General features: G+C 36.7%; 1 protein-coding gene across 3 annotated transcripts in view; it reads left to right on the top strand.

The window, feature by feature from the left end:
* The window catches only part of PPP2R2A (protein phosphatase 2 regulatory subunit Balpha), an 84,770-nt gene extending 71,884 nt beyond the window's left edge, over window positions 1-12,886 (top strand). The window contains exons 5-10 of one of the 3 annotated variants that reach the window (XR_004350431.1): window positions 2,519-2,631; window positions 3,358-3,535; window positions 5,545-5,709; window positions 6,626-6,817; window positions 9,300-9,391; window positions 11,888-12,880. Coding sequence is in view for 2 of the 3 variants with exons in the window: in XM_032635543.1 (XP_032491434.1) it covers window positions 2,519-2,631; window positions 3,358-3,535; window positions 5,545-5,709; window positions 6,626-6,795; window positions 9,300-9,391; window positions 11,888-12,167 (998 nt within the window). In the remaining variant the exon portion in view is untranslated. Of the gene's footprint in view, window positions 1-2,518; window positions 2,632-3,357; window positions 3,536-5,544; window positions 5,710-6,625; window positions 6,818-9,299; window positions 9,392-11,887 lie in introns of all 3 variants that reach the window. The other 2 variants (XM_032635543.1, XM_032635544.1) reach the window with 2 other exon arrangements.
* The last annotated feature ends 616 nt before the right edge of the window (window positions 12,887-13,502 follow it).

Genomic DNA, 13,502 nt, shown 5'->3' on the forward strand with positions numbered 1-13,502 from the left:
AGTTACAAATTTTATCACTTTAAAATTTTTGTTTTGAAGTTTAATTTGCTTTAAAAATCTGTTTACCCAAGTTTTCTTCTTTCTTTTTTTTTTTTTTAGAATTTCCTTCCTATAACACTACTAGGAACCACAAACACTAATTACGTCTTATTTCATATGTTTGATAAGTATATCGTGATTTATTTGGATCTTTAGTAAGGATGAAAAATTTGAACAGGCCATAAGATAATCATGGGGATGTGTATGTACCCGGGGGTGTGTGTGTGTCATCCTTATCATATTTAGGTGATAATTTCTCCCAAAATGTAGAATTCAGATCTTGGCTCGTTTATATTACAGATTTGGGGTCAGGTTAAATATTCTAAAATATATCATCCTTTACCTAAATTATATAAATATATATAAACTAAATAGCACATAGAAAACACATATAACTTAACTGCAGTATAACTGAAAAACAAGATTACAGAGGGTTGAGATGAAATACTAGGTTACAAGTTAGTAAACTTAGCAGTTTTTCTCTGTGTACATGTCATCTCTGCAAAGGGCACCCACAGGGGCAGCGTAGCATGCTCTTCTGCACCAGGCAGAGAGGGGTGGCCAGGCTGGAGGAGTCCCTGCTACCTCTCTATGACAGAGTTCTATGGTGCCTTTATGCACTGCTTTTTCAAATTGTGTTATACCCATTTGCTTATGAAGGACCATTAAGAATGTGATACTTTTATAAGTGTAGTTTCAGGATTGTAACACAAAGTATAATATTAAATAAACGTGCTTGAGTCCATAGTGATATAAATGGTTGATTGAATAAATAAGTGGGGAGAAGGAATGCTTGTTACAAAGGAGAATTACAAATAATATGTGGACAGAGATTCCTCAGTGCAGGAACTGTAACTTAATTGTCCTTTTAAGTGTAGACTGGACTTAGTGACTCACTTCCAAAGAATAGAGTATGGCAATGGGGAAGTAGTGAAACCTGGCAGTTACTGCCTTAACCAAGTGATCAAATCTAACATCACCAGCGGAAAAGTCACGTTGGTGCTATGTATACACTCGCTTCGCCTCTGGGCTCTTCCTAAAAACCCATGATCCCAGTCTGATCATGAGGAAAGAGCAGACATACCCAGTTCAGGGACATTCTACACAATACCTCGCCACTGCTTCTCAGAACAGTCAGGGTGAAGAAAACTAAGGAAAGTCTGAGAAATTGGTAAAGTCAGAGAGACTAAGGAAGCTTGACAGCTAATAGTGTTATTTGGATCCTGGAACAGAAAAGAGGCGTTAGTGGAAAACCTGGTGAAATCAGAGTCAAGTCTGGAGTTTAGTTAATCGTAATGTAGAATGTTAATTTCTTAGTTTTAACAAATGTACTGAGGTTGCATAAGATGCTGACATTAGAAAAAACTGGGTGAAGGGTATATGGAAACACTCTGCAACTTCTCTGTAACTCTAAACTTACTTCAAAATTAAAGCTTATTGGGCTTCCCTGGTGGCACAGTGGTTGAGAGTCCGCCTGCCGATGCAGGGGACACAGGTTCATGTCCCGGTCTGGGAAGATCCCACATGCCGTGGAGCGGCTGGGCCCATGAGCCGTGGCCACTGAGCCTGCATCGGCAGGCAGACTCTCAACCACTGCGCCACCAGGGAAGCCCCTGTCTTTCTCTTTATGACTTACTTCACTCTGTATGACAGACTCTAGGTCCATCCACTTCATTACAAATAGCTCAATTTCGTTTCTGTTTATGGCTGAGTAATATTCCATTGTATATATGTGCCACATCTTCTTTATCCATTCATCCGATGATGGACACTTAGGTTATTTCCATCTCCTGGCAAAATTAAATATTAAGCATTATATATGTATATGTTTGTATATATGTATAGACATATATGTGTTTATATGTACATAAATATACAATTTTTTCCCTTTAGGTTTAATTATTTTTGAAGGATAAGGACCTGGCTGTGACTTGATTTTAATATCAAATGGAATTTTACAAGTGCCATTAACATAAATGTGCAATTTCTGTACTGTTTTTCTGTGTATGGATGTTTTTATTCATCTGGTAGCAGGAAATTTGTTTTCTATTAAGTCAGATCACGGATTTTACTCTTGGGTTACGAAATGGTGTGTTTAAATATATCTTAAAGTGTTCTTCTTCTATCAGTTTTTTTTTTTTTTAATTCATTTATTTATTTATTTTTGGCTGTGCTGGGTCGTCTTTTCTGTGCGTGGGCTTTCTCTAGTTGCGGCGAGCGGGGGCCACTCTTCATCGCGGTGCGCGGGCCTCTCACTGTCGTGGCCTCTCGTTGCGGAGCACAAGCTCCAGACGCGCAGGCTCAGTAGTTGTGGCTCACGGGCCCAGCCGCTCCACAGCATGTGGGATCTTCCGGGACCGGGGCACGAACCCGTGTCCCCTGCATTGGCAGGCAGACTCTCAACCACTGCGCCACCAGGGAAGCCCTTCTATCAGTTTTAATTTTTTTTTTTTGAGGACTTTCTTTATTTTCTCCCCAGATAAAACAATAAAATTATGGAAAATCAGTGAAAGGGACAAAAGACCAGAAGGGTATAACTTGAAAGAGGAAGATGGAAGGTATAGAGATCCTACTACAGTCACTACACTACGTGTAAGTACATTAAAAAAAAAAAAAAAAAGTTCTAATTCTGATGAATAACGTTTTGTATTCCTGTTATATATTATAGATACTCGGCAGAACATCAATAGGAATAATTACAGTCTGCTCTTTCCCAAGATTCGGTAACCAGATAGAACATTAATAACTCAAATTTTAAACAGACCCTGATCTACAGAGAGATTTCACTGTGGTCAGGGGCTGAACCAGGACTCAGCACAAGCCTGTGTTTTATACTGTGCCACCATACTCTCTTTTGCTCTCGTGGTTTGATTGTCAGCTGTTAGAAGGTTAAGTTTCAAGGTTAACTTTCTTTGGAGATCAAAAAAAGTAGAAATGGACTAAATCTTCTAGTTGCAATTTAAAAAATACCAAGAATTAGATGCTTTGGGCTAATTTCCTTTTTAGCCACTTTAAATTATAAACATTTATTAGCTTTGCAAGTCTTTCAAGCAAAAGATTGAAACTGGGAAAAACTGCAAATTCTCATAGTACTGCTATCTGTAAAAGAAGGTAAATTTTCCAGATTTTTCATTTTTCTTCCCATTTTAACACTTTAAATAAGCAAACATCAGTTGCTTTATAAAACTAAATCTGTGTAATATTATACTGTTTTGTGTTCCCTCAAAAACTGGAGTAATGAAGTATTCTAGACCTTCAGTGCTTTTGTAAACAATAAACATTTTGTAATCAACGGTTTTTCATGTGTCTTGTTGACAGGTGCCGGTCTTTAGGCCCATGGATCTAATGGTTGAGGCGAGTCCACGACGAATATTTGCCAATGCTCATACATATCACATCAACTCAATTTCTATTAATAGTGATTACGAAACGTATTTATCTGCAGATGATTTGCGGATTAATCTTTGGCACCTGGAAATTACAGACAGGAGTTTTAGTATCCATTTGGTTTCTTTTTTTTGGTGTTTGGTAAAGAATGCATGTTGTGCCCATACTGGATTTATTTTCATCTCTCCTTAGTGTGTTTTGATTCTTTTTACAGTAGCTTCTTACTTTAGACCATTTTTTCTTTGTGTTTAAGTGATTAAACACTGGCTGAAGTTATTTGATAAAAAGCATAATGTATCAATTTAAAAATTAGATTCTTATAATTTTAAGGAATTCATCTGGTTGTACCTATGAAAATAGAAAATTTTTTAAATAGCTGTTTCTTGTAACAGAAACAAATATGTGGAGTATTCTTCTTTTTTTTTTTTGCAGTACGTGGGCCTCTCGCTGTTGTGGCCTCTCCCGTTGCGGAGCACAGGCTCCGGACGCGCAGGCTCAGCGGCCATGGCTCACGGGCCCAGCCGCTCTGCGGCATGTGGGATCTTCCTGGACCAGGGCATGAACCCGTGTCCCCTGCATCAGCAGGCGGACTCTCAACCACTGCGCCACCAGGGAAGCCCTGGAGTATTATTCTTAAAAAATGTTTTTAATTATAAAAATAAGATTGGAAAAAGAAATTCATACAAGTCATGATGCATGGCAGTATAAATACTTTCCCAAACCTCATTTTCATTGTTTATGTTATCCTCCTGAAATTTTTCTGTGCATATACAAGTGTGTGATATATGAGATATATACACACACATATACTATATACGTATAAATATAGAAATGTATATATGTTTGTTTTTAAGTTCTTGATAAATGTTAGTTATTATAACTAGTATTAATGTATGTCTTTCCAAATAGGTATCATTTGAAAAATTAACACTCTACTATTATTCATACTCTACCAATACAGGCATACCTGTAGTGGTGGCTGCTGAAGGGTGGAGGAGCTGTGGCAACTTCTTTGAAATAAGACAACAGCAAAGTTTGCCACGTCAGTTTGACTCTTCCTTTCATGAATGATCTCTCTGTAGTCTGCAGTGCTGTTTTAACAGCATTTCACCCACAGTAGAACTTCCCTTCAGAACTGGAGTCAGTACCCTCAAACCTTGCTGCTGCTTTATCAACTAAGTTTATGTAATGTTCTAAGCCCTTGGTTGTCCTTTCAGCAATTGACTAAATTCACCATCTTGTGGGCACAGTTCATGGCACCCCAAAACAATTACAACAGTGACATCAAAGATCACAGATCACCATAACAAATGTAATAATAATGTAAAAGTTTGAAATATTGTGATAATAACCAAAATGTGACAGAGACACAAAGTGAGCAAATGCAGTTGGAAAAATGGCACTGATAGACTTGCTAGATGCAGGGTTGCTACAAAACTTCAATTTATAAAAAAATGCAGTATCTGTGAAGCTCAATAAAAGCGAAGCACAATGAAATGAGGTATGTTTATAGTGTATAAAAGAGCCTGTTTTCCTATACCTTTAGCAGTCTAGTTAGTGAAAACTTCTCGTTTTGATTCACTTCTTTCATCCTGAGTAGATTTGAGCATGTTTTCATATTTATCAACCACTTATATTTCTTTTCCATATTTTTTCGTTGGATTTGCCTATATTCTTATTGGAATTTCTTTGTTTTTAAAACACCTTCTCGACATCAAGTAAATCAGCTCCATTGTTTGTGTGCGAACAGTTTCCCTTTTTTGCCACTGTACAGATTTTTCCTTTTGTTTTGTTTGGAGTGTACACTAAGTTCTTAATATTTAGGAAGATGGTGTGTCAGTCTTTTTCTTATGGCTTCTGGGGTTTGTATCATACTCAGAAAAAAAAAGACCTCTACATTCTAAGGTGATTTAAAATTCACCCGTGTTTTCGTCTCAGACTTTTTTTCAAGCATTAAGAGTTTTGATCCCTCTGGGATTTATACTCATGGAAGTAGTAATATGCAGTTTAGAATTAATAGTTGTGCTTAAGTCTGTGAATGAATTTTAGATTTGAAAAACATAAAATTATGCTTGACCTTTTTTCTAAGTGGAAATTCCTTAATAAAATGCTGTCCAGATATTGTGGATATCAAGCCTGCCAATATGGAGGAGCTGACAGAGGTGATTACAGCAGCAGAATTCCATCCAAACAGTTGTAACACATTTGTATACAGCAGCAGTAAAGGAACTATTCGGTTATGTGACATGAGGGCATCCGCCCTCTGTGATAGGCATTCTAAACGTAAGTTTATTGCATCTTGTTTTCAAATGATAACATTTTCTGTTTGTCTTCAGACATGGTAACTACGTTTACATAGGTTTACAAGTCTTAAACCTCCTGTTCCTTTGGTAAGCTGTCTGACTCGACATGAGGGATTATAGGTTATTCTACTGGAAGAGCATAGAAGGCTGTCTTGGGGGCATGTCTGTTGAGTCCCAGTGGATGTATTTTTAATGGAACGCTATTCCTTGGGAACTTGAGTTGGGTTCTCCAGTCGTGTATTCAAGTAGAGCAGTTCCTTTCTTCCCTGCTTCCCTTCTCTCTTTTGTTCCCTCCCTTCCTTTCTTCCTTTATGTTTTGAGCTTCCTAGGAAGATTTCTTCTGAGATGAGGTTTCTTTGGCTTAAACAAGTTTGAAAAGTACCAGGTAAAAAAAATTAAAGGATTGCAGTATTCTTATCTTCAAGTTGTTGAAGATTTTAAAAACTCATTAAGATTGGTACGTGCTGCTTATCAAAATAATTTTACCAGGCCACTAAAAAAATAAAATGCGGGTATGAGTTGGAATGGTGAGGATGGTGTGTTTCTCATGGTGACAGTACAGGCAAAGTCAGTGAGGTATATGCAGGACCTCAGATTGGTGCACTGAAGTCAGACATCTGGAGTGAGTCTGGTTCTGCTGAATTAGCCAAATGACTTTGGAAGGTGCTGTGCTACATACATCCTTTTGCATCTCCAACTTCAGTACTAAGTCACTCTCATTCTCTTAAGAAACTCTCAGGGAGGGTATGTTCTTATAGCCAGATGTTTTTCGGTTATTACCCTGCCATTTTTAGCTCACTCTTAGGAAGTTGATGAATGGTGTTTTGAGTGAATGCTTTGTCCAAGCCAGAATATTTACAAATTGCCCTCAGCCCTCCTATTTTGCTTGTTTTTAGTGTTTGAAGAACCTGAAGATCCGAGTAACAGGTCTTTTTTTTCTGAAATCATCTCTTCAATTTCTGATGTAAAATTCAGCCATAGTGGTCGATATATGATGACTAGAGACTATTTGTCAGTCAAAATTTGGGACTTAAATATGGAAAACAGGCCTGTGGAAACATACCAGGTATTTGCAATTTTTTCTTTCAGTGAGTATATAACCTGTTTACTTACTTTTAAGTGTTTGTAGAGAAGGATTTTGTGCTATGTGTTAATCCCAGTACAGTGCAGTGCGTGCTCACCATGAGGCTTTTCCCTTCAGAGATCCATGAGTACACTGCCTTTGCTTATGTTAAATTTATATATACTTTTATAGGTTGTGTTTGTGTATTCAGTTTTAAAGTGTAAAGCTACCACTTTGGTTCGGTAATAACTTTTTTCCCCTGTTATCTACATTTAAAGTGAGGATGGAATTACGGTCTCTATCAAGGTCTGGGGGAAGAGGATTGGGGAGAATGGTCAGTCCTAGTCGAGGTGTCCTGGATGGAGTCTGGATCGTGCTAGTTGAACTAGAGCTTAGCTTTGGTGTGCCCAGTCAAGTGAACTGGCATTCTCCTTTTGGCTAATAACTGTTGTCTTAACCTAAAGGAGAAGGACTTGTGAGAACCCAGCAGACAGCTTTAGGAGCTGCCTTTCTGTTGTAGGATGTCAGTTTGGATTCTCTTCTTGTCAGCCAAGCCACTACCGTGGATCCCTTTCTTCTGGAGAAGAGAATGAAGATGTGCACAGCTGGGAACAGGGTCGGGGGGCCAGTAGAAACCTGTGTTATGCCCTAAGCTGCAGTGTAGAAAACATTTAACACTGCTTTAGGAACACAGAATTTATAAATGGTACCTTCTTTACGTTGTATGTTCTCAGTAAAATTAGAAGGATGTTTCTCAAACTTTTTAATCCTCTTTGACAAACATGAACCACTTAAGAGTCTCCTTAATGGTATTTGAAATTTCAAAATAAATGCTACATTGAAACAACAAAGGGATACAGTACTGCTTTGTTTTTAAATTACATTTGTGTAACTGCCGAGATTCTGATCTATCTCCTAGTGATCCGTACCACCATCACTATCACCACCACCACCCCATTCCCACTGAGAATAATTGGTCTGAACCTTAACTTCATTCTCTTACATTGTTTGGTGAGAAACCCTGTATGTGCACTCTAAAACTTGGCTGAATGATCATGATTTACCTGTTTTACCTGATTTGCAGTTTTTCTACCTATGCTGTACTAGATTAGTGATTGCGAGTAGAGTCACATCATGCTCAAATGTAGCATATGCAGATTCAGCTATTATTGAATATGTGTAATTGAAATGGACAGTTAAAGTGACTTTAGGTTGTTTCATAGAGAATTCTAAGCATTGAGAAGGTACCTACTCTTTTTTAAATTTTTATTTATTTATTTATTTATGGCTGCATTGGGTCTTCGTTGCTGCACGTGGGCTTTCTCTAGTTGCAGGGAGCAGGGGCTACTCTTTGTTGCGGTGCGTGGGCTTCTCATCGCGGTGGCTTCTCTTGTTGCGGAGCATAGGCTCTAGGCGCGCGGGCTTCAGTAGTTGTGGCACGTGGGCTCAGTAGTTATGGCTTGTGGGCTCTAGAGTGCAGGCTCAGTAGTTGTGGCGCATGGGCTTAGTTGCTCCGCGGCATGTGGGATCTTCCTGGACCAGGGCTTGAACCCGTGTCCCCTGCATTGGCAGGTGGATTCTTAACCACTGTGCCATCAGGGAAGTCCCAAGGTACCTACTCTTTTCTATCATTACTTCTTTTTAAGGTTCCCTTTAAGTAAAAAAGAATAGTAGTGAGACAGAAACTTGGTTTTTTTCCTTATGATCACAACAAATACTTTGGAACTGTCCTTTGTAATTTAGTAATATTAATAGAGAATTGTATCATTTCTCAGAATACTTTTTATGTAACCAATTTATTTTCTAGTTGATCCCTTTGTGAAATACTAGTGAGTAAACATAGAATTATACTTCAAAAAACAGAGCTACATTTTCATTATCTTTTGATATTGTATAATTAATAAGTATATCACATATTTCCGTAACACATACCTGGAATAACCATATAATTTATCACCAAACTAGGGCAGGGTCATGCAATGCATAACGTATGCACTTAATAAGGTATTGTAGGCTTCAGTTATTTATGCCCCAAAAATGGTAGTTAAAAAGGAAGTAAAGCCACAGTATTGAATGTTTTTTATCAATTAATGGGCTGAAAATCAAGTGTTAGCAAATTCAAATATTGCTATAATATTCTTTAATTAGTCTCTTATCTGTGCCAGTTTTAAATGTTTTCTGGCCTAAATATTTCAGTCGAGCTTGTAAAGAGTACATGTGCCATGCCCAGAAGGGTATTTTTCTCTATTGTACAAGAGGAAAATGTGTGTTCATGGAAGGCGGATCAGATGTCTGTGAAAGGATAAAATACCTTTACTGTTTCTCAGAGAACTGAGTTTTTTTGTTTGTTTGTTTTGAGAATAGAGTTTTAATGAGACTAAAAGGTATGTATACATGTTTGTACATGCCTTAAAAATATATAGATTTTTAAAACCATTTTCTAATTTCAAGAGCAGCAGATCTTAAGGTGTAAGCTAAGTATACATATGTATTTGTTTTTTCCCCAGGTGCATGAATACCTCAGAAGTAAACTTTGTTCACTATATGAAAATGACTGCATATTTGACAAATTTGAATGTTGTTGGAATGGATCTGACAGGTAAATTGATTTTAATTTGAACTGAACCCCTTATTCAAATTGAATTTCATTAGAGGAGAGAAATTTACTATTTCACTCCTAGTATGGTTGCTACATTTACTAACGGCCAACCTGTCTTTAAACTGACATAAATTACATTTACCAACTTCATTTTCCCTAGGGTTTCCTTGAAATAAATTTAGTAATCTTACAGCAGTATTGGCAGATAAAAATTAAACATTATGTTTCACTAGTAAATGTGAAAGTATCCCAAAAAATTCTAGATATATTACGATATAAATTTTAAACTTTATCTTTTATGAACCAGATCAATCACATTTTTGACATGCCAGTGATTAAAATGGTGAAATTTCAGTTTGGTTGTTACTTTGCTATTAAATTGTTTTTAGAAATATTTAAGCAGTAGATAACTTCATTTGCAGCGTTACACACTGGTTTTTCCAGGTACTACATTAATACCTCATAGAAGAGAAGAGGTAATTACCATGTATTATTTTAACCATATTACCATGAGTAATTAAGCTTTTTATAATCCACAACTTCATCAAAATGTGTACCATTATTTCGAAGGATAAATAAGTCTTAATCATTCCATTTTTAAATGTCAGTATTTATTTATTATGTTCCAATAGAACAGATAATAGTAAAAGAAAACATAATTCTGGAATTATTAAACTTGCTTTCAAGGTACTCATTAATGAGTATTCAACAATAGTTTTAAGTCAGGTTTCATGGTGCTTTTGACTATAATAGAACTTGGATAATTTGTCTGATTTTTAAAATTGTTTTTATCTGATTATAATATGAGGCCCTGTAGGCTGGCCACAGCACACCTGGAGTAGGAGCAAGCAGGCTTCGTCTCTGAACGCCACTGCTCACCCGAGGCGTCAAGGAGACAGGAAAGGGAAGGCGACACTGGTGGAGCAGGATATGACGCAGTGCTACAGCCAGCTCGTCCTCGTAGTGTTTAAACGTCGTGTTCCATTGTCAGGAAAACTTATTTCCCTTAACATAAAAAAAATTTTTTTGAAAGACTCTCGTATATAATGACAGTATAGGCATCTAAAGCAGAAAAATTTGCATTGATGCAGTACTGCTGTCTAATCTACAGATCCCCATAAATAACACGAGTTCTCTCAATGATGTCCTTTCTAGCAGAGAAAAAAAATCTGGTATCCAATCCAAAAGTATATGTTTCATTTAATTTTCACATCTCATTAGTCTCCTTTAATTTGGAAAAGTTCTTCATTCTTCCCTTGTCTTTCATGACTTTGGCTTTTTTGAAAACCACAGGCAATTTATTTTGTAGAATTTTCCTTAATTTGAGTGTTGTCTAATATTCTCTCGTGTTTAGATTCCAGTTATACATTTTTGGCAAGAATACCACAGAAATGCTGGCTAACAACACCTTTTAAAATAGCATAGACTAGGTGCCCTAATCCATTAAAACCTCACAAGTTCAGCTAACATGGGGATGCCAGTCTAAACTACAGAAATTATTTTAAAAGAAATACAGTTTTATTACCTTCAGGAATACGCACCGACCTGAGTTTGGTTAAAATGTTGTGAAGTGTCCTTTGGGAGAATTGACATTAATGAATAGGTCATAATCATTTGTATTTAATATGTGACCCTGTATAATGTATAATATTTGTAAGTATTCAGAGATGTTTTCAAGCATTACCTTAAACAGTTCCCGGTGTCCTATAATCTTATTTACAGTAATAATTTAAACCATGTGGGAAGGATGTAAGTAATTTATTAATGGTTTCAGACATGTGAAGTTTTGCTCATTGGGCTGCTCAGCAGATGTTGAGCCGTGATGGATGGCAAGTAGGACTGACAGAGAAATTGTCTTAGGGTTAATAGGCAAGAATGTGGTGCCCCTGCAAAATGATACTATTAAAAATATTTGTCAAAAAATACTTGCTTAAAATATATTTAGTGTTATAGGTTAAACGATTTTCTGTTAATAAGTTGTATATGCTACTTTCTTTATATACTCTGAAGCAGATTTCTTATAAGCATACATAAGATATTATTGTCTGAACCAGACAGTGTCCTGGGGACATAAATAGCTTATAATGTAAATCATAAAATAAAGCATTGGTTTCTTACAGAAAGCTGTATACCATCGTTTTGTTTTATTTTGTTGGTTGGTTGGTAGGTAGAAGCTGGCTGGTCTAGTTGGTTGCATAGACTGAAGTTGCAAAAATACTCAACTAAGATAATTCAGTACTACTTACAAGCTTTACTTGAGGATGCTTTCAACTTTGCTGACAGTTTTGGTAGTCGTGAAAAGGAGTCATTAATAGAAAATCAAGTTTACTAATACTATATTCCTAGTTTATTCCAGTGATTGTTCCCTGGGTTGGTGTCAGCCGCCCCCTCCTTAAATCCAAATCTGCTTGAAGTAGCTCTTTCTTTGGAGTACAAGGTTTCACCATTGAAAACTAATGTTCATTATTTGACTGAGTGCTCTGTCTACTTTTACAGTGTTGTCATGACTGGATCTTACAATAATTTCTTCAGAATGTTTGACCGGAACACAAAGCGAGACATAACCCTAGAAGCATCACGGGAAAACAATAAACCTCGCACAGTTCTGAAGCCACGCAAAGTGTGTGCAAGTGGCAAGCGAAAGAAAGATGAAATAAGCGTTGACAGCCTAGACTTCAACAAGAAAATACTTCATACAGCCTGGCACCCCAAGGAAAATATCATTGCTGTAGCTACTACAAACAATCTGTATATATTTCAAGACAAAGTGAATTAGGGTTGGCATTCCTAGCAGAAGAGCCCACTTCCTGCTTAGTTGAGATAGTTGAATCTAGCATTCATACTTAAAAAAGAGAGGTCCATTGTGGCGCCCCTTTTCCAGTGTTTGACAATGTGCCATTCGACAACACATTTTTAATAGCTACATGGAGAAAGCTCGGTGGATTCCTCACTGTGGTGTTCTCCATGTCTGCTAGCCATTTAGGTAAGGGTAGGGCACTTTTAATTTAAATGACTTCTTGCACCATCTTGCCTAATGGACTAGATTGGACTGTATCAACATTGATTTACTCCACTTTTTATGCCTTCCATTGTGATGACATCAAACACAAGTGAAAGCCTTCAGTCATGCTTATGGGATTTAATTGTGTATCCTCATTACTGTATCATTTGTGGGGTACACCCCTCCCCCCTTTTTTAAATTAAATACAGCTCATTCTTACTGTGGCTTGTAGCATTCCTCCTCTTCTGGCCTCCTGGACTCTTCCCCTTCATCTCTCTTACCCTTGCCCCTCCACCCAGTCTTGGTGGTGGTATAAAAAAGGAAAGAACGAAAGCACACAAAACGAGTCAGTTTGGGGTCAGTGGTAAAGGGGGTATATGTTGCGAACAAATGTTTTAATAACAGTTGGCTGTAATCACTCCTTGCCATGTCTGGCACTGAAAATAAGGAAAAAAAAAAACTACTACTGAATAAAAGTGACAAAGAATGGAGAATCTGGTTTTCTTTTTCTTTTTAATCTACCCCTTTAAGCCAATATTTTGTGTCATAGCTTTGGGTGCAGTGAAACGAAATGAGGTTCCATTGTTTTATGGGTATTTTTGTTAATTATTTTTAACAAGTGTTCTTTTACATGGAGGAGAGGTATTGGTTCTGTATGAACATGTTTTGACTATATATTGATATTACTAAGGATATCATGATCTATACATGCTACTAGATTTTTTTTTTTTTACTGTAGTTATAAGGGTATTGGATACATTGTATCTACACTTAATTCATTATCTGTTAATGAAACTGTTGTAAATGGGAACCAAATTTGTAGAACTTCATTTTTAAAGACTTTACAGTGCTTAATTTCATTTTTGTGTTACTAAATACTAAGTCAAAGTCTTAAAGTTTTTAAACAAGTTAAAACTTTTTTTATCAGTCAGTCATAAAACTATAACATAAAACTATCCTCAAGTGATTTAGATAAAATGGACACTGCACTAAATTTTTTTTTTGTATTTTACTGCTAGCAAATCTGAATGAAATGTACTTTGTCATAGATGTTTTTCTTTTATTTTTGGTTTTCCAAAGCTATTAATGTTAAAGACAAACTTTAAAGGT

Source organism: Phocoena sinus, chromosome 6, assembly GCF_008692025.1.
Source record: "Phocoena sinus isolate mPhoSin1 chromosome 6, mPhoSin1.pri, whole genome shotgun sequence".
In the NCBI taxonomy this organism is placed as follows: Eukaryota; Metazoa; Chordata; class Mammalia; order Artiodactyla; family Phocoenidae; genus Phocoena; species Phocoena sinus.